Raw genomic sequence first — 22,475 nt, forward strand, 5'->3', positions numbered from 1 at the left:
AAATTATAGATACGACGGAGACGTATCACGAACGCTGTTTTTTTACCTAACATCACAACGGCAGAAGTGGCCGAGTTGCTGGCATGCAGGAGGGCGGTGGCACTAGCTCTGCAAAGAGGTGTGCCCAAACTCCATCTGGACACCGACTGTCTGAACGTGGCCCGGATGCTGAATGAGCAAGATCAAAATCTGTCGTCGGTAGGTATCATGGTGGAAGAGATCAAGGGGATGGCTACAAACTTGGGGGAGTTCAAAGCTACATGGGTGAGGAGGGAGGCGAATAAAGCGGCTCATGAGATTGCCCAGTTCGGTTTTTGTAATAGTGTTTCAGTTTCGTGGGAGAATTCTCCCCGAGATTGTATTCTGAGTATTGTGTCTAATGAACTTCCTAGTTTAGCTTAATAAAGTGGGGAGGTGATTTTCAAAAAAGAAAAAGAAAACGGAGGTGGGTTGGATGGGAGGAGGAAATAAAGGACATAAAATGAAACCTTGCGTATTATTTAAATAAGAGAGAAATTAGATAATTCACAGTGCATTACAACAGGGCTACAAATACTCTGTATGCAATCAAAGTGATTTACATGCTATCCCACTGTTAATATGGTCATATATAAAAAATTGTACTTTAGCTACAAACTGAATAGTACATATCGACTTACAAAAAAGCATGATTTAATTAGGTAAGGCACATGAAGTGCTTTTCAAGGGAAAAACCGAAGAAAAAAATGGATGGGTTTTAATTGTTACCTTTTGCACCTCCAAATATATGTTCACACAATTTGAAACTAAATATTCATGTATGTTTCCTACAAGTGGAAGGAATTCTTTTTGAAAACATAATGGGTAATTAAAAATCTACAAGGTATACTCTAAAATTTTAAAGGTAAAAAATAAAACTAAAAGTAAAAAGAGAGAAAAAGGTGAAAAGAAAAACATACAGAACTCTGCGCACTTTGGGCGAAAAGGTGCCTATTACTCCTTCACGCCATCTCCTACAGCTCATCAAGGATGAAGCTCGGCTATGGGCGCAAGCGGGTGCTTTGGGCTTGGTGAACATCATTAGGGAGTAGTCGGCATGCAGTAGTTTGTATTCCGAGCCCTACCCCCCTCTCTATCTTTCGGCACAGTGTTTTGGTTGAATGTCAGAGACTTTGTAACTTAGCGCGACTATATTGATCAGTCCCTTTAGTGATCCGATAAAGGAGCAGAAAGGAATCTCTCCTTTTTCCTACAGGTGATCCTGAGTTATCGAACCCACGATAGGACGGTGCCCTTTAAGCAAGGGTTTCTAACAAGTTTTTGCAAGAGAATTAAATTTCAACTTTTGTCCAGATCGCAAATCAAGTTGACACTGAAAACACTTATAATAAAAATAGGCATGGGCATGAGGACTTATGGTTACAACCATATATTTGTGTCGATATCATCATGATCTTAATTTTTGCTCCGGAAGGCATCCATCAAGATGTGCTTGCTATGTACCGAAGTGGGGGATGTGTTCAAATTACGTCTTAACCAGCACGTGTCCTGCATTAAGAGTCAGTTGTCCAACCTAAGGCCCTATCCATCATGTGGGGTTACCGCTGTTGGAAATATGCCCTAGAGGCAATAATAAATTGATTATTATTATATTTCCTTGTTCATGATAATCGTTTATTATCCATGCTATAATTGTATTGATAGGAAACTCAGATACATGTGTGGATACATAGACAACACCATGTCCCTAGTAAGCCTCTAGTTGACTAGCTCGTTGATCAATAGATGGTTACGGTTTCCTGACCATGGACATTGGATGTCGCTTGATAACGGGATCACATCATTAGGAGAATGATGTGATGGACAAGACCCAATCCTAAGCATAGCACAAGATCGTGTAGTTCGTATGCTAAGCTTTTCTAATGTCAAGTATCATTTCCTTAGACCATGAGATTGTGCAACTCCCGGATACCGTAGGAGTGCTTTGGGTGTACAACGTCACAACGTAACTGGGTGGCTATAAAGGTGCATACAGGTATCTCCGAAAGTGTCTGTTGGGTTGGCACGAATCGAGACTGGGATTTGTCACTCCGTGTAAACGGAGAGGTATCTCTGGGCCCACTCGGTAGGACATCATCATAATGTGCACAATGTGATCAAGGAGTTGATCACGGGATGATGTGTTACGGAACGAGTAAAGAGACTTGCCGGTAACGAGATTGAACAAGGTATAGGGATACCGACGATCGAATCTCGGGCAAGTACAATACCGCTAGACAAAGGGAATTGTATACGGGATTGATTGAGTCCTTGACATTGTGGTTCATCCGATGAGATCATCGTGGAACATGTGGGAGCCAACATGGGTATCTAGATCCCGCTGTTGGTTATTGACCGGAGAACGTCTCGGTCATGTCTGCATGTCTCCCGAACCCGTAGGGTCTACACACTTAAGGTTCGATGACGCTAGGGTTATAAAGGAAGCTTGTATGTGGTTACCGAATGTTGTTCGGAGTCCCGGATGAGATCCAGGATGTCACGAGGAGTTCCGGAATGGTCCGGAGGTAAAGATTTATATATAGGAAGTCCTGTTTCGGCCATCGGGACAAGTTTCGGGGTCATCGGTATTGTACCGGGACCACCGGAAGGGTCCCGGGGGCCCACCGGGTGGGGCCACCTGCCCCGGGGGCCACATGGGCTGTAGGGGGTGCGCCTTGGCCTACATGGGCCAAGGGCACCAGCCCCAAGAGGCCCATGCGCCTGGGGAAACCCTAAAGGAAGAGTCCTAGAAGGGGAAGGCACCTCTTAGGTGCCTTGGGGGGAAGGACTCCTCCCCTGGCCGCCGCCCCCTAGGAGATTGGATCTCCTAGGGCTGGCGCACCCCCCCCTTTGGGATCCCTATATATAGTGAGGGTAGGAGGGCCTCTTGAGACACACCTTTGCCTTTGGTGCAGCCCTCCCTCTCTTCCAAGTCCTTCTCCTCTCCCGTGGTGCTTGGCGAAGCCCTGCAGGATTGCCACGCTCCTCCACCACCACCATGCCGTTGTGCTGCTGTTGGATGGAGTCTTCATCAACCTCTCCCTCTCTCCTTGCTGGATCAAGGCATGGGAGACGTCACCGGACTGTACGTGTGTTGAACGCGGAGGTGCCGTCCGTTCGGCACTAGGATCATCGGTGATCTGAATCACGACGAGTACGACTCCATCAACCATGTTCACTTGAACGCTTCCGCTTAGCGATCTACAAGGGTACGTAGATGCACTCTCCTTCCCCTCGTTGCTGGTCTCTTCATAGATAGATCTTGGTGACACGTAGGAAAATTTTGAATTTCTGCTACGTTCTCCAACAGTGGTATCAGAGCTAGGTCTATTGCGTAGATTCTATGCACGAGTAGAACACAAAGTAGTTGTGGGCGTTGATTTTGTTCAATATGCTTGCCGTTACTAGTCTTATCTTGATTCGACGGTATTGTGGGATGAAGCGGCCCGGACCAACCTTACACGTACTCTTACGTGAGACCGGTTCCACCGACAAACATGCACTAGTTGCATAAGGTGGCTGGCGGGTGTCTGTCTCTCCCACTTTAGTCGGATCGGATTCGATGAACAGGGTCCTTATGAAGGGTAAATAGCAATTGGCATATCACGTTGTGGCTTTTGCGTAGGTAAGATGCGTTCTTGCTAGAAACCCATAGCAGCCACATAAAACATGCAAACAACAATTAGAGGACGTCTAACTTGTTTTTGCAGGGTATGCTATGTGATGTGATATGGCCAAAAGGATGTGATGAATGATATATGTGATGTATGAGATTGATCATGTTCTTGTAATAGGAATCATGACTTGCATGTCGATGAATATGACAACCGACAGGAGCCATAGGAGTTGTCTTAATTTATTTATGACCTGCGTGTCAACATAAACGTCATGTAATTACTTTACTTTATTGCTAACCGTTAGCTGTAGTAGTAGAAGTAATAGATGACATGACAACTTCAAGAAGACACGATGATGGAGATCATGGTGTCATGCCGGTGACGAAGATGATCATGGAGCCCCGAAGATGGAGATCGAAGGAGCTATATGATATTGGCCATATCATGTCACTACTATATAATTGCATGTGATGTTTATTATGTTTATGCATCTTGTTTACTTAGAACGACAGTAGTAAATAAGATGATCCCTCATAACAATTTCAAGAAGTGTTCTCCCCTAACTGTGCACCGTTGCTAAAGTTCGTCGTTTCGAAGCACGCCGTGATGATCGGGTGTGATAGATCCTTACGTTCACATACAACGGGTGTAAGACAGTTTTACACATGCAAAACACTTAGGGTTAACTTGACGAGCCTAGCATGTACAGACATGGCCTCGGAACACAGAAGACCGAAAGGTCGAGCATGAGTCGTATAGAAGATACGATCAACATAAAGATGTTCACCGACGTTGACTAGTCCGTCTCACGTGATGATCGGACACGGCCTAGTTGACTCGGATCATGTAATCACTTAGATGACTAGAGGGATGTCTATCTGAGTGGGAGTTCATAAGATGAACTTAATTATCCTGAACATAGTCAAAAGGAATTCGCAAATTATGTCGTAGCTCGCGTTATAGTTCTACTGTTTAGATATGTTCCTAGAGAAAAATTAGTTGAAAGTTGATAGTAGCAATTATGCGGACTAGGTCCGTAAACTGAGGATTGTCCTCATTGCTTCTTAGAAGGCTTATGTCCTTAATGCACCGCTCAGTGTGCTGAACCTCAAACGTTGTCTGTGGATGTTGCGAACATATGACATACACGTTTTGATAACTACATGATAGTTCGGTTAAACGGTTTAGAGTTGAGGCACCGAAGACGTTTTTGAAACGTCGCGAAACATATGAGATGTTTCGAGGGCTGAAATTGGGATTTCAGGCTCGTGCCCACGTCAAGAGGTATAAGACCTCCGACGATTTTCTTAGCCTGCAAACTAAGGGAGAAAAGCTCAATTGTTGAGCTTGTGCTCAGATTGTCTGAGTACAACAATCACTTGAATCAAGTGGGAGTTAATCTTCCAGATGAGATAGTGATGTTTCTCCGAAGTCATTACCACCAAGCTGCTAGAGCTTCGTGATGAACTATAATATATCAGGGACATATATGATGATCCTTGAGATATTCGCGATGTTTGACACCGCGAAAGTAGAAATCAAGAAGGAGCATCAATTGTTGATGGTTGGTGAAACCACTAGTTTCAAGAAGGGTAAGGGCAAGAAGGGATACTTCATGAAACGGCAATTCAGCTGCTGCTCTAGTGAAGAAACCCAAGGTTGAACCCAAACCCGAGACTAAGTGCTTCTGTAATAAGGGGAACAGCCACTAGAGCAGTATTACCCTAGATACTTGGTAGATGAGAAGGCTGTCGATAGAAGTATATTGGATATACATTATGTTAATGTGTACTTTACTAGTACTCCTAGTAGCACCAGGGTATTAGATACCGGTTCAGTTGCTAAGTGTTAGTAACTCGAAATAAAAGCTACGGAATAGACGGAGACTAGCTAAAGGTGAGATGACGATATGTGTTGGAAGTATTTCCAAGGTTGATCAAATATCGTGCGCTCCCTCTATCATCGAGATTGGTGTTTGCATTGAGCATAGACATGATTGGATTATGTCTGTCGCAATATGGTTATTCATTTAAGGAGAATAATGGTTACTCTGTTTATTTGAATAATACCTTCAATGGTCTTACACCTAAAATGAATAGTTTATTGAATCTCGATCGTAGTGATACACATGTTCATGCCAAAAGATAGTAATGATAGTACCACCTACTTGTGACACTGCCACTTAAGTCATATCGGTATAAAACGCATGAAGAAGCTCCATGTTGATGGATCTTTGGGCTCACTCGTTTTGAAAAGTTTGAGACATGCGAACCATGTCTATTGGTGTATATGCATGAAGAAACTCCATGCAAATGGACCGTTTGGACTCACTTGATTTTGAATCACTTGAGACATGCAAATTATACCACATGGGCAAGATGACCGAAAGCCTCGTTTTTCAGTAAAATGGAACTAGAAAGCAACTTGTTGGAAGAAATACATTTTGATGTGTGCAGTCCAATGAGTGCTAAGGCATGTAGTGGATATCGTTATGTTCTTACTTCACAGATGATTTGAGTAGATGTTGAGTATATTTACTTGATGAATCACGAGTCTGAATTATTGAAAGGTTCAAGTAATTTCAGGGTGAAGTTGAAAGATCGTCGTGACAAGAGGATAAAATATCTATGATATGATCATAGAGATGAATATCTGAATGATGAGTTTGGCACAGAATTAAGACATTGTGGAAATTGTTTCACAACTGATACAGCCTGGAACACCATAGTGTGATGGTGTGTCCGAACATCATAACTGCACCCTATTGGATATGATGCATACCATGATGTCTCTTATCAAATTACCACAATAGTTTGTGGGTTAGGCATTAGAGACAACCACATTCACTTTAAATAGGGCACCACGTAATTCCGATGAGATGACACCGTATGAACTATGGTTTAGAGAAACCTAAGCTGTCATTTCTTAAAAGTTTGGGACTGCGACGCTTATGTGAAAAAGTTTCAGGCTGATAAGCTCGAACCTAAAGCGGATAAATGCATCTTCATAGGACACCCGAAACAGTTGGGTATACCTCCTGTCTCAGATTCGAAAGCAATAAGGGATTGTTTCTAGAATCAGGTCCTTTCTCGACGAAAAGTTTCTCTCGAAAGAATTGAGTGGGAGGATGGTGGAGACTTGATGAGGTTATTGAACCGTTACTTCAACTAGTGTATAGCAGGGCACAAAGAGTTGTTCCTGTGGCACCTACACCAATTGAAGTGGAAGCTTATGATATTGATCATGAGACTTCAGATCAAGTCACTACCAAACATCGTAGGATGACAAGGATGCGTACTACTTCAGAGTGGTACCTAACCCTGTCTTGGAAGTCATGTTGCTAGACAACAATGAACCTACGAGCTATGGAGAAGCGATGGTGGGCCCGGATTCCGATAAATGGCTCGAGGCCATATAATCCGAGAGAGGATCCATATATGAAAACAAAGTGTAGACTTTGGAAGAACTACTTGATGGTCGTAAGGCTGTTAGGTACATATGGATTTTAAAAGGAAGACGGACAATGATGGTAAGTATCACCGTTAAGAAAGCTCGACTTGTCGTTAAGATGTTTTCCGACAAGTTCAAGGAGTTGACTACGGTGAGACTTTCTCACTCGTAGCGATGCTAAGAGTCTGTTGGAATTATATTAGCGATTACTGCATTATTTATGAAATCTTGCAGATAGGATGTCAAAACATTGTTTCCTCGACGATTTTCTTGAGGAAAGGTTGTATGTGATAGAACCGGGAGGTTTTGTCAATCCTGAAAGATGCTAATAAGTATGCAAAGCTCCAGCAATCCTTCTGAGGACTGGAGTAAGCATCTGGGAGTTGGAATGTATGCTTTGATGAGATGATCAAAGATTTTGGGTGTATACAATGTTTATGAGAAACTGGTATTTCCAAAGAAGTGAGTGGGAGCACTATAGAATTTCTGATGAATATATGTTGTTGATCAGAATGACATAGAATTTCTGGAAAGCATATAGGGTTATTTGGAAAGTGTTTTTCAATGGAAAACCTGGATTAAGCTACTTGAGCATTGAGCATCAAGATCTATAAGGATAGATCAAAACACTTAATGGTACTTTCAAATGAGCACATACCTTGATATGATCATGAAGGTGTTCAAGATGGATCAGTCAAAGAAGGAGTTCTTGCCTGAGTTGTAAGGTATGAAGTTAAGACTTAAAGCTCGACCACGGCAGAATAGAGAGAAAGGACGAAGGTCGTCCCCTATGCTTAAGACATAGGCTCTACAGTATGCTATGCTGTGTACCGCACCTGAAGTGTGCCTTGCCATGAGTCAGTCAAGGGGTACAAGAGTGATCCAAGAATGGATCACAGGACAGAGGTCAAAGTTATCCTTAGTAACTAGTGGACTAAGGAATTTTCTCGATTATGGAGGTGGTAAAAGAGTTCGTCGTAAAGGGTTATGTCGATGCAAGCTTAACACCTATCCGGATAGCTCTGAGTAGAGATACCGGATACGTATAATGGAGCAACAATTTAGAATAGCTCCAAGTAGAACAGTTATTTGGAATAGCTCCAAATAGAACGTGGTAGCTACATCTAGGAGATGACATAGAGATTTGTAAAGCACACACGGATCTGAAAGGTTCAGACCCGTTGACTAAAACCTCTCTCACAAGCAACATGATAAAACCTAGAACTCATTGAGTGTTAATCACATAGTGATGTGAGCTAGACTACTGACTCTAGTAAACTCTTGGGTGTTAGTCACATGGCGATGTGACCTGTGAGAGTTAATCACATGGCGATGTGAACTAGATTATTGACTCTAGTGCAAGTGGGAGACTGTTGGAAATATCCCTAGAGGCAATAATAAATTATTATTATTATATTTCCTTGTTCATGATAATCGTTTATTATCCATGCTATAATTGTATTGATAGGAAACTCAGATACATGTGTGGATACATAGACAACACCATGTCCCTAGTAAGCCTCTAGTTGACTAGCTCGTTGATCAATAGATGGTTACGGTTTCCTGACCATGGACATTGGATGTCATTGATAACGGGATCATGTCATTAGGAGAATGATGTGATGGACAAAGACCCAATCCTAAGCCTAGCACAAAGATCGTGTAGTTCGTATGCTAAAGCTTTTAATGTCAAGTATCATTTCCTTAGACCATGAGATTGTGCAACTCCCGGATACCGTAGGAGTGCTTTGGGTGTACCAAACGTCACAACGTAACTGGGTGACTATAAAGGTGCATTACAGGTATCTCTGAAAGTGTCTGTTGGGTTGGCACGAATCGAGACTGGGATTTGTCACTCCGTGTAAACGGAGAGGTATCTCTGGGCCCACTCGGTAGGACATCATCATAATGTGCACAATGTGATCAAGGAGTTGATCACGGGATGATGTGTTACGGAACGAGTAAAAAGACTTTCCGGTAACGAGATTGAACAAGGTATAGGGATACCGACGATCGAATCTCGGGCAAGTACAATACCGCTAGACAAAGGGAATTGTATACGGGATTGATTGAGTCCTTGACATCGTGGTTCATCCGATGAGATCATCGTGGAACATGTGGGAGCCAACATGGGTATCCAGATCCCGCTGTTGGTTATTGACCGGAGAACGTCTCGGTCATGTCTGCATGTCTCCCGAACCCGTAGGGTCTACACACTTAAGGTTCGATGACGCTAGAGTTATAAAGGAAGCTTGTATGTGGTTACCGAATATTGTTCGGAGTCCCGGATGAGATCCCGGACGTCACGAGGAGTTCCAGAATGGTCCGGAGGTAAAGATTTATATATAGGAAGTCCTGTTTCGGCCATCGGGACAAGTTTTGGGGTCATCGATATTGTACCGGGACCACCGGAAGGGTCCCGGGGGCCCACCGGGTGGGGCCACCTGCCCCGGGGGCCACATGGGCTGTAGGGGGTGCGCCTTGGCCTACATGGGCCAAGGGCACCAGCCCCAAGAGGCCCATGCGCCTGGGGAAACCCTAAAGGAAGAGTCCCAGAAGGGGAAGGCACCTCTTAGGTGCCTTGGGGGGGAAGGACTCCTCCCCTGGCCGCCGCCCCCTAGGAGATTGGATCTCCTAGGGCTGGCGCACCCCCCCCCCTTTGGGATCCCTATATATAGTGAGGGTAGGAGGGCCTCTTAAGACACACCTTTGCCTTTGGTGCAACCCTCCCTCTCTCCCAAGTCCTTCTCCTCTCCCGTGGTGCTTGGCGAAGCCCTGCAGGATTGCCACGCTCCTCCACCACCACCATGCCGTTGTGCTGCTGTTGGATGGAGTCTTCCTCAACCTCTCCCTCTCTCCTTGCTGGATCAAGGCATGGGAGACGTTACCGGGTTGTACGTGTGTTGAACGCGGAGGTGCCGTCCGTTCGGCACTAGGATCATCGGTGATCTGAATCACGACGAGTACGACTCCATCAACCCCGTTCACTTGAACGCTTCCGCTTAGCGATCTACAAGGGTACGTAGATGCACTCTCCTTCCCCTCGTTGCTGGTCTCTTCATAGATAGATCTTGGTGACACGTAGGAAAATTTTGCATTTCTGCTACGTTCCCCAACAACCGCGATATTTAAGGTACAAATAATCAAACAAAAGCATTGGGCATTTAATGACTACACCTCTTGAATCTCCAAGGATAGGATCCGTGTTACCATATTAAATCTCTCTATCTCTGATGTTCAGAATAACACTTCACGGTTTCCCTGCTCTTAGCCTCTCCGTGACTCGCTCTCCATGATCCTAGGTACCTACACTGATGAAGAATGCGAACAAGACAAGAGACAACTACGGAGCAACTTTATGCTACACATACAAGACATTAATTCAAAGTACTTTCATCAGTCTCTCCAACAAATACATCGGGTTGCATGGCCTTTGCCTCGACCCATAACCTTACTGAACTACTCACACAATGGATTGATTGTACGTAGAACTCATCATGAAGATTGATTGATTGATTATATGTCTTACAATGGATGTCGTATGTGACTAGATGGCTAAGAACTATGGTGGTGATGAAAGTTGTGGCTATGAAGGTGGGAAAATGACGGTGGCTAGGGTTGATGGAGATGGCTTTTGTGCAGACGACGTTGTGTGGCTTGTTCTGCGATGTTCTGTTGCTCATTTGGCGTCGCGCCCTTTATAAAGGTTGTTCAGGTGGATCAGACGTCTCAGTTGGCACGCCATATGACCGCCCATATGAGCGAGCACGGGCGCATGGAACGTTGTCTTCTGCTCTGGCGCCTCTGATGTGCCTCCCACTTGATCTCCTCTATCTTCAATTTACTCATTTCCGTGTATTGACTTGATTTCGTCCATAAATAGTCCATTTCCTGTGAAAACGAAATAAAGATCAGATATTTGGAATCCTTTGTATTCATTAGTCATTAATCAGAATGAATATCTCAGTTTTAATAAAATACTTCGGTTTAAGCTCAGGTTAGAGGAGTGTAAAAATAACACTCATCAACTATATGGGGTGATCTGTGAGAGTTCTTATTCTGGTGCACGACTATATGTCGCTTAGCGCGAGACCGAGCTTACACTCGCGTCGAGGTTCGGTATTAACAGGCCAGCCCAAGTAGCTTCCATGTTAGTTTGTTTTTCTGCTATTTTTCATTAGTTCATTTTTTGTTTATATTTACTAAAATAAGCAAAAATTAAATGTTATTAAAATTTTAAAATGTTGAAGCGGTGCACAAAATTTATTAGCCTAGTCCTAAAACAAATGTTGATACCATTGAAAAAAGTTCTTTGTGACAAAAAAGTTCACGTGTTTAAAAAAAGTGTACATGGCATTATGGAAAAATGTTAATCATGTATGACAAAAATGTTATATGTGTATAAGGAAATGCTCTTGACGTTTAGAAGAAATATGTAAATATGTATTAGAAAAGAAGACATAAAAACATATATATATGAAAAAATGATAATCATGACCTTAAATAATGGAAAACATGTGCAAAACAAATATTAGCGCAATTTAAAAAATGTTGCTGCGTTTCTAAAAATATATGTGGAATATTTGAAAAATATTAATACAAAATCAGAATTTGTTTTTGGAGTATAAAAAACTTTCATAACATATATAGAATGCACATGAAATTTTAAAGAAATAATCTCGTTTTTCAAAAAAATGTTACTGTCATGTTTAACAAATGTTTACATATTGTAAGAAAATGTTCACGTTGTTAACAGAAATGGTTGTAACCAGAATAAACTTTGACCAACTATTCGAATGTTTTTCGAAACATGTATGAAAGAAATGTACATCGTGTATTTGAAAAAATGTTCAACGGGTAATAATAATAACTGTTTCATGTACAGGCTAAAAATGTATATTGGGCACTGAAGATAAGTAGACATGTGTTAAACAAAAAAAATGAAAAACGACAAACAAACAAAGAAGAAATGCGTAGACAGACCAGAAAAAAATGAGAGAGAAAAAACCAATACCAAGGGAAACTGAAAAGGAAACATAGAAAACTGGTGACAAAACTCACCATGCCTCTCGTGGGAAAAACCTTTCCTCTCGCGTAAGCAAAACCATGCATCGCACTAAAGAAGAAAAAAAGAAGTGAAAACTCTTTTATTTTTTTTTCGTTTCCGAGAGGCACGGCCGTGCCTCTCACGGAAGCAAACCCGTGCCTCTCGTAGAAGCAAAACCATGTCTCTTAAGAAAGAAAAAGAAGCATGTTTTTTCATGCATTTTTTGAATTTTGTTTTTGTCAAAAACTAAGCAAGACCGGTGGAAAACCTAAAAGTAAAAAAAAAACAGGGAAAAACCATCTAAAAAGCCAAAAACGCATGCGAAAAAAAAATCTGGAGGAAGCACCTAGGTCGCGACATGTGGCGGTGGCGCGCTCTCAGTCCACTGATCGTTGTGAGGCAGCCGAAATAGCGCTCGTCAACGGATTGCTCTCGAAAAAATCAGCGAGATGGAAGAAACAGTCCTGTTGGGCGAAATATAGCCGTGGTGTTTATTCTACGTCTTCACGGTCCAATTTGGGCATAACGCGCGGTTAGGTCGCGACCCAATATGCCCGCTCGTCGTTTACTTGCCAGGCCATTCGTTCGCTCTCTCGCGTACAATTGTCTTTTTTTTTATATCCCGCTTGATACTTAGAAATATTCATCAGATCATCGTGAATTCAAAAAATGTTCAAGAACATTTAGAGAAATGTTTATGAATTAAGAAATGATAAAAAAATTAGATTATTTACGGATTGAAATATATTCTTGAATTTTAAAAATATTCAAAAGAAATTGCATGGAATTTGAATATAGTTTTGAATTCAAAAGTGATTTTAAAACATTAATGAATTTATAAAACGTTCACACATCTTAAAATTTCATGGATTATTAAATGTTCACAAATGTTTCAAAATTTCAGTAACTATGAAAAGGTTCAGGAAATTTAAAATATTTTTTACTTTTAAAAATTAAGGGAACAAATAAAGCCAGCAATAAAGATAAAAAAATTAGAAAATAAATTCATCGGAAGCTGGTATAAAAATCCCAGAAGAGAGGGGTCCCATCCACCTGAGAAGGAAAAAAGGTGATGGTGCAGGCACAAGAAGCTAATCCTCTCGAAATAGGCTTTCACCCCGCTTTATAGATAAAGCAAAGATCCATACAACCAACATCCAGATAAGCCATAAAGGTGGCGGCTTGGGCAACAACACAATAATGCCCAAGGAGAAACATATGAGAAAAGAAAAATAAGGCCACCTAGTGGCGGTCGACGGGCGAAGCTAGGATGACGAAATCGGACGTGCTGAATCCACGAGCGCATCCAACATGGTGTCTAGACTCTCGCGGTCGTGCTGCCTAGCAAGTGGGCGCCATTACTGCAGAAAAGCAAGGAATTCAAACAAAGAGTCAGATGCCTGCCTCGGGAACACCTTCTTAATCACCATTTTATTTCTTGTCGTCCAAAGAGTCCATGACATGGCCGCAAAGATCAGCCACAATGTGCGGCGGTGTCGTCCTAGCAAGGTAGCCCTGGCCTGGAGGAAGTCCACGAGATCCAGGGCCTCCCAGTCGGGCCCTAGTGCCTCATGAACGAACTGCCAAAGGACCCGAGCCATCATGCACAAGAATATAATATGGGCCATAGTCTTCGCGACCCTGCATAAAGGGCAAAGTCCATCACCCGGCCCCTGTCGTTTGAGAACCTCGATTCCCGAAGGGAGGCAATCTCTAAGAAGCTGCCAAATGAAAATCTTTATCTTCAAGGGCATGGGGGCCTTCCACAAGTTAGATAGCCAAGGGATGACGGGGAGGCGGCCTAGAGCCTTGTATGCAGATTTGACGGGAAACTCACCCGAAGGTGAGAGCCGCCACGATACACTGTCCGGATAGTCTGACAACACTGGTGGCAGGGCTGCCAACACAAGAAGCTAATCCGGCCAGGCCATCAATGACATCTCGAACAACTGCCCAATATTACGGCATAATTGTTTAATTGGACTTTTGAACCAAAAAAACCTTTCCAACAATTGCCCTTATTAAAAAAATACAAGATGTTTTTGGGCAGCCCAAAAAGGGCAGGGCCGACTGCACACCCGGGCTGCTCCCGCAAGCCCAAAAGTGAGTCGTCCGCAGGCCCAACCGTCACACCCAAAAACTTCCCGCAGCCACAAACCCTCCCATGTCGCCGCCGCTTCACCGGATCCGGCTGCCATTGCCTTCACTGCACCACCCCGCCGCTCGTATCCGTTGTTCCTCTACTCCAGTCGGCTGCACCGCCACCGCCCAGCCGCCACATCTCCCCATTTTACTGTCGTCACACCGTGCCACACCGTTGAGTCCATCTTCCACTGTCGATGATGCCACCGCAACACGCGAAGAGCCAATCCGGCTATCGCGGCGTTCGGGCGGGGAAATCTGGCCGGTTTAGCATCGAGTTTCAATGCGACGGCTGACGGTATTGGCTCGGCACCTTCGCGACGGCAGAGATCGCCGCGCGCGCCTATGGCATCTCCGTGTGGAGGCTCGATCGGCCTTGACATGAGCTCAACTTCCCGAAGATTGAGACACATGTGGATGCATATTTCATCGGCCCGATGGCAACCATTGCGTCCCGCTCGACGATGAGGGAGACCCGCAACGTCCTCGAGCATAGGGACACTCAGGAGAACGATGAGGTGGCTATAGCGAGTTCGTGAGGGAAAACCCACACCTCATGCAGGCGGATTTCTTCTAGAAGATGGATAATGAGCGCAAGAAGATGGAACGCATGACAGAGGATGACGCAGGGCCTTCATGGGTGATGAATATGCTGTCCGGCGATGAGGGTTTCGACATTGACTGAGAGGGCCTTGCGCATGAGAGTGATGAGTAGTTGTCTACTATTTGTAGTGTCGGTAGTGTACTATGTTTAAAAGTTCGAATGTTTGCATCTTTGCATATTTCAAACTATTTGGAAGTTTGCAAGTCTGAATGTTTTGATGTTTGAATGTGTGAACATTTGAAGTTTTATTCACAACAATGTGAACATTTGAAGATTGCCATGATGTGCATGCAATATGCTCAAGTAGTTTGGATGTTTTAGCATGTTTTGAGTGCCCTAAAATAGGGCAACATGTTTCTGCAAAGAAAGAATGAATAAGAACAATTTTGAGTGCTATAAAATTACTTTTTAGTGTCCTAAATTAGACTCCAATAGTTTTTTCCTCCTTAAATATGACAGTTCTTGAAGATTAGACACGGTTCTGTGTAACAAGAGCGAAATAGAAAATTGAGAATGGGCTGACAGTGAGAGGTAAGAGCATCTCTACTCTAGCCGATCCCCTAAATCCGGTTAGAGGAGTAAAACAAATTTCGGTTTTACTTCTCTGACCGGCACCTAGCTGATCCCCTGAAGTCTATAGTGGAGTAAAAAATTACTCCTCGGCTCCGCCGACGCCTAATTATACTCGGCCTCAACCCGGCCGGGTAAAATTTGTGGCCTCTTTTCTGTGCCCCTCCCCCCTCTGCATCGTCGCGGCGCACCTGTCGGCGACTAACCACCACCTCTGCCGCTACCTCGCTGCCTCCCTTGGCCCTCGCCGCCATTCTGTTGTTGTCCGAGCCATTCGATGGCCATCGCCAATGCTGGAGTCGAGCGAAAACGCCGCAGCCGCGTCCACCATTTCGCTAGGAACCACCTCGGATCCTCTTTCTCGTTGGTTGGACGACATCTCACCGGCATTGCGAACCTTTGCCGATCTTTCCCACTCCTCAGCGCCTGCTCATTTGAGCTCTACGTTGCAGGTCGGCCGATACTTCTCCACCGCCTTGCAAAAGTTCGATGATTTGCCTAGGTGTTTTTTTTGTTATTTTGTCTCATTTTGTTTGGCTGAGTTGAACTGACTGAGTCGTTTGAATTGAAGATGAAGAGGCTCAGAGATATGATCTTCGAGGACTCATCGTCATCGGAGGAGGAAGAAGATGGCGATGGCTATGAAATTGTCCTCCGCATGATTTTCAATGATGATATTCGGCGGTCGAAAAGAGAATCGCAGTTTGGCCAGATACAACTCAACCGTGATCGAGCGGAGGTCCGGGCCAACATTATGAGAGTTTATTTTAACCCTAATCCGACCTATCCGAGGAAGTATTTTGCCGCCACTTTCAGATGCAAACAAGTCTTTTTCTCACCATTTCACAAGCCGTGGAGAAGTATGACGGTTGGTTCAAGCTTTGAAGGAATGCATGCGGAGAGATAAGCGAGTGCCCTTTGATAAAGTGCATTGCGGTTGTTCGAGTTCTTTGCATATGGGTGTTCGGCCGATGCAATTGACGACTATGCCTGCATTGGGGAACATACAATCTTGGAGGCCATTCGAAGGTACACGAAAGCAGTGATTGATGTCTTTGTGCTGGAGTACTTGAGGGCACCCAACGAGGAAGAAACCCAGAGGCTTATGATAGAGAGTGGAGCAAGAGGATTGCCTGGGATGCTTGGATTAGTAGACTGTATGCGCTGGACCTGGAAAAATTGTCCTATAGGATGAAAAGGTCGGTATAAATGCCACTGCAACAATCCCACGATCATTCTTGAGGCTATTGCATCAGAGGATCTATGGATTTGTTATTCATTCTTTGGATTGCCTAGCTCACACAATGAACTGAATGTGCTTTTAAGATCACCACTGTTTGCTAGGCTTGTTGCGGGACATGCTCCTCCTTGCAACTCTACGTCAATGGTCATGAGTACACGATAGACTACTACCTTGCGGATGTCATCTATCTTTCATGGGCCACATTTGTCAAAACAATTCCGCACCAAAAGGTAACAAAAGTTCTTACTTTGCAACACATCAAAAGTCTACTACTCCCCCCGTTTCTAAATAAAAGCCTTTTTAAATATTTCAATGTGGACAACATATGGATGTATATAGACATATTTTATAGTGTAGGTTCACTCATTTTGCTCCATATAGTCCGTATTGGAATCTCTAAAAAAGCTTATATTTAGGAACGGAGGGAGTAGAAAGGATGTGGAGAGAGCTTTTGTGTGCTTCAGGAAGCGCTTTGCAATCGTTCGTGTCCCTGCCAAGTATTGGAACTCCAAGGTTCTATGGCAAATTTGACTTGTTGTACCATTTTACATAACATGATCATTGAAGATGAGAGAGGAATGCCCATCACTATTGAGAATCCTGTTAAGCAGAACACGATCGAAAAAAGAATCAGGCGTTACTTGAAGCGCAACGGAGGATTGAGAACCTAGAAGTTAATAACCAGCTCAACCATGATCTTGTTGAGCATCGGTGTCATCTCCATAGCACTTCGTAGTCGTGCTATCATGCTATGTACTTTATTTGGACCATTCGGTGTGTTTGAATTTGAATAATTTGATTTCTAAACTATGAATGTGTAATATTTATGAATTGTGTGAAACTTATTTATTATCTTTAGTTTTTATATGTGTGCTAATATGTAGTCAAGTTTATTTCGATGGCTGAAAATGAAAAGAATTTGACAAACATAGAAATTTACTCCACTAATTTTAGAATTTCGGTTAGGTCTGACAAAAAATTAGTGGATCAAATTTGCTCCACTGTAGCTAACTCGACGTTTATTCCTCTATTATTTTTTAGGGATCTGACCGGAGATAGTATAAGAGCACGGAATGAGAGGAGAAGCTTCTCCAAATTTATAGCCACCAATCGACGATAGAAACCGGTGGCCGGCGTGGTATTGCAGTGTCCGTACGGGTTGAGATCCTCTGCAATACTGTACGGTGATGTAGTGCGGATGACACGTAGGACCGGGTCCACATGTTAGTGACTGTACTGTATCGTATAGTACTGCAGAGGATCCCAAACATGTCGGTACACCGTCCAAAAACCATCCTGGCACCTGTTAATCAATTGGTAAGGCACCTGTTGAACACGCGTACCATCCAAACCCAGCTGCTGCTCCTGCTCGTCTCAAACAACGGGAGGTGTTCATGCTCTATGGGCGCCCAGTGCGCGTGGGACGAGCACGACGTCGACACTCTCGCTTGCTTTGGCAGTCAACGCAACACGGCCTTTTGCTTCGAGGTCTTTCCAGAGCGCGCGCACCGCCGTCCACGCCGTCCCCGCGTATTAAAAACTCGCCGCCGCCGTTGCTGTCAAAACCGTGGTGCGACGCGGCGAGACCAGCCAACACCACAGTTAGCATGAACCCAACATATTCCCGTGAGCAAAACAAATACGGTAGTAGAAGCTGCGCCAGATATAAATAGGTGCCAACACATCTTTACATTTCCTCAAACCAACCGAGATCACATCACACAACACACAACAGACGACACAAAAACTCCTGAAACTAGCGTCGGTAGGCACCGAGAGCTTCTTCTGAAGATGAGCGTGGAGATCCTGGACGGGAAGACGGTGCAGAGCTTCGTGGAGGACGAGTGCGCCTTCAACGCCTCCGTCGACGGCCGCTTCGCGGCGCTCGATGCCAACCACGACGGTCTCCTCTCCTACACCGAGATGGCCGGGGAGATCATGAGCCTCCGGGTCCTCGAGAAGCACTTCGGTGTGGACGAGGCCGGCGCCGTTGGTCCCGACGAGCTCGCGAAGCTCTACCGCGGTCTGTTCGCGCGCTTTGACCGCGACGGAGACGGCGCGGTGGACCGCGACGAGTTCCGGGCAGAGATGAAGGAGGTCATGCTCGCCGTGGCCAACGGGCTCGGCTTCATGCCGGTGCAGATGGTGGTCGAGGAGGGGAGCTTTCTCAAGGTGGCCGTGGACCGGGAGCTGGCCAGAGCTGCCTGACCGATTTTGTTTGTACTACTACGTGTGTATGCGAGGCATTATGCGAGTAAGGATAATGTTTTTGTTTTATTTTCAAAACGAGAAGTGAGTACTAATGCTGAAGCCTCAATGGCATTCAGCTATATCTACGTGATTGTGTATTTCATAGACGAATTTGTCCCATTAACAAGTTAATTTACCGATTAATCCCTACTAATAGGACCATCGATAGCCAATAAAATAAATAAAGCATTCGATTAATTGATAAATTAAAGATTAATTTATTGATTAGCCTATTAATTTTCTGCTCGCCGGCCAGCCGAGAAGCTAGCAATTAATGATTTCCTCACCAATGGGTTTATGTACTATTTTCATACGAGTTAAAGGTCGGGCATATGATAAAATAACGACTGCTCAATAATTAGTTAGAACCATGACATTTGTTCCAAAGGGCATCTCCAACGTTCATTCTCAAATCGTCTACATTTTATTGGGACCTATTTTATCATTTAATGCGGTATTTCATCTATCTGCCAACCAGTCCATCTGCTTTTCTACAAAACGAGGATCATGAGGCTTAGTGAACATTCGGACCGTTCCCACGTCCGCGACGGACAACTCGAACCCATCCAAAACTCTCTCCCTTGCCCGCGCCCCTTCTAAAGCGAAGCAGTTGCTATGTAGCGCCGCATACATGTCGACACAGAGCGGACGCGACTTCTCACTGGTGTCGGCACTAAAGCGGTGTGTCCGCCGAGAGTGCCGCCCATGCCGCATCCCGGTGCCCGCACCTGTTCAATACCGAATAGATGTGACTAGACGGGATGGATATTTGCCGCATTTAAATGGGTTGCGCGCCATTCGCCGTCCGTCATTAAACATACACGCCAGCGGAGAAACCAACTTCGGCATGCGCATTGACACACCGCGCCGCTTGGCATGGTTGGCGTCTGCTATTTAAATGAGGCCTCGCCCAGCACAAAGCACACTACACCTAGTCTTGCTTCACATCCTCCTCTGTACACCACTTCTGCCATGACCACATGGTCTAGCGCGTTATGGGAGAGCCTTTCCACGAAGTAGAAGCACAAGCTGGCTACCCTTGCGGGCAACTGGCAGAGCCGTTGTTTGAGGCGGACAGAGGCTGGCATGTGGGCCGGCTCCCCGAAGTTCTTCGACGACGACCCGGCGATGGAGATGGCCTCCGACGATGACTCGGCGCCCTTGCGTGCGCCGTTCCACACCGACTTGACCATGGAGCAAGCGCATGCACATTTCATCGCCGCCATGGCGAAGGAGCAGCTGGAATCATAACTAGTGTCGGTGTTCCGGCAGGCGTAACCGGATCCGCTGCCTCGACGGAGAGCTCACCAAGATTGGCAAGGAATGGAGCTAAGCTACATCTCCACCAATGTTGGCTGGGCCAAGGCCGTTGCCGGCAGGGCACCACGGTTGGGGTCGGCAACGGCTCCTCCGCGAGCGCCAGGCCGCGACCGGGCAAGGCTTTCACGGCCCGCGTCCTTCCATAGCTAGAAGAACGACGATGGTAACACGAAGAACGACGATGGAACGACTGCCAGGGCAGCCAAGTGTACGATGTTGTTCGCCCGCTACAAGTTAGACACCTAGGGTGTTTTTCTTTATTTTTTGTTATACGGTTTTTATGTAAATTATTACGTCTGAACTTTGCTGAAATCCGTCATGTTTGATAAAAAAATTCAAGTTTGTGTCACCATCGCACGGAGCTGTTCAAGAGGATTCGCCCATCACGTGTTCGACGAAATGTCGGGGCGAACATGTCAAAACATGCGCCCGCTCTCGTTGGACGCATCGGCCGACCCAAATCAAAAGAAAAACACGCACAGACGGACGGGTGATCCAAACGGATAAAAAACAAACAAAACGGGTGTCCGTTTGGTTGGAGTTGCTCTAACACTCGCAGGATCCAGATCCCACAGCTGCAGCAAGCTTGTAAACCGTGTGAGGACAAGAAACAGGGGCCTTGAGCTAGGCGTACGGTGCGCGTACGACGACTCGTAGTCGGCCGTCGTTACTCTTTTGACCGATGACCGATCAGTGTCCATGTCATGGCCTTTGCTTCGAGGGCTTTTCCATGTCGTCGCACCTACGCATATTCCGCGCGTATTAAAATTCTTGGGCACGAGACGCCGGCGTTGCTGTCAACACCCTTCTGCGACGCGGCCGACACCAGCCAACACCACACGATTCTGTGGGGAAGACAAAATAGTATACTACTACCAGTACTACTTTGGAGAGACTTTGCTTACATCTGAAGCGAGTCTCGTCAACCTCGGCGCATCCCACAGCGATATTGCCGACCACCGTAAACCAAATGAAGCAGCGCCAGCTATAAATACCGGCCAAGGGCCAACACCTCTTCCCCACGTCCACAAACCGGCCGAGATCACAACACACAACACGAGAAACTCCCGAAACTCCAACATCAGTTGCAGCAGAGAGATTTCTTTTCAAGATGAGCGTGGAGATCCTGGACGGGAAGACGGTGCAGAGCTTCGTGGAGGACGAGGGCGCCTTCAACGCCTCCGTCGACGGCCGCTTCGCGGCGCTCGACGCCAACCACGACGGCCTGCTCTCCTACGCCGAGATGGCCGGGGAGCTCATGAGCCTCCGGGTCCTGGAGAAGCACTTCGGCGTCGACGAGGCCGGCGCCCTGGGGCCCGACGAGCTCGCGGGGCTCTACCGCGGCCTGTTCGCGCGCTTCGACCACGACGGCAACGGCACCGTGGACCGCGACGAGTTCAGGGCTGAGATGAAGGAGGTCATGCTCGCCGTGGCCAGCGGGCTCGGGTTCGTGCCGGTGCAGATGGTGGTCGAGGAGGGAAGCTTTCTCAAGGTGGCCGTGGACAGGGAGCTGGCCAGAGCTGCCTGACCGATTTTTGCTTCTGCTTGTACGAGCACGTGTATGCTGCAGAGTAGTAGTATGAACCAGGCATCGTTAAGTCAGTAATAATCGTTAAGTGAGCTAATGTTTTAAATTTTTCTTTCGAGACGAGGACTACAAATGCGGAATGCCATTAGGCTATGTATAAGTGTGCTTTCGCAAAAAAAAAGAGGCTATGTATAAATGTGATTGCATATTTACAGTGGCAGTTATGATTATTACTTCTTTTTTGCGAGGGTAAAAGAGATTTAATTCCATAATCACAGGGTTACAATCAAGAGGCAAAAGTTCCTCCACGCAAGGTGGACCTCTACCTAGCCATACAGCAGTGGTACTCTCCGTACGACTATATGAAGCCAATCGATCTGCTACCCTGTTTTGTTCACGCTTAATTTTCGACGGAATAAACTCTCTTACACCAATGTGCCTCTGAATCTCAGCTACCAAATGTCCGTAAGTGGAGTATCGAAGATTATCCCCTTTCAACGCCATGAAAGCTTCTGACGAATCGGTTTGGACAATAATAGGCCCCTCCCCGTGCTCAATAGCAAGTGCCATCCCTTGCATTAAAGCATGTAGTTCCGCTTCTAGGGCGTCATTGCAGTAAAAGATACATCGATACGCCGCAAAGATGACGCTACCGCCGCTTCGTCTCAGCACCATCCCCGCTGCTG

General features: G+C 45.4%; 2 protein-coding genes across 2 annotated transcripts; both read left to right on the plus strand.

Moving 5' to 3' along the window:
- The first annotated feature begins 18,355 nt into the window (after positions 1–18,355).
- LOC125556215 lies at positions 18,356–19,046 on the plus strand. The gene has a single exon (XM_048718995.1). The coding sequence runs from the start codon at positions 18,483–18,485 to the stop codon at positions 18,897–18,899; it is 417 nt and encodes a 138-aa protein (XP_048574952.1). The 5' UTR covers positions 18,356–18,482; the 3' UTR covers positions 18,900–19,046.
- A 2,201-nt stretch (positions 19,047–21,247) lies between these two features.
- Positions 21,248–22,019, plus strand: LOC125556216. Its single transcript, XM_048718996.1, has one exon. It carries the CDS (start codon positions 21,373–21,375, stop codon positions 21,787–21,789), a length of 417 nt encoding a protein of 138 aa, XP_048574953.1. The 5' UTR covers positions 21,248–21,372; the 3' UTR covers positions 21,790–22,019.
- Positions 22,020–22,475: the final 456 nt, after the last annotated feature.

Source organism: Triticum urartu, chromosome 5 (assembly GCF_003073215.2).
Source record: "Triticum urartu cultivar G1812 chromosome 5, Tu2.1, whole genome shotgun sequence".
Taxonomy (NCBI): Eukaryota; Viridiplantae; Streptophyta; class Magnoliopsida; order Poales; family Poaceae; genus Triticum; species Triticum urartu.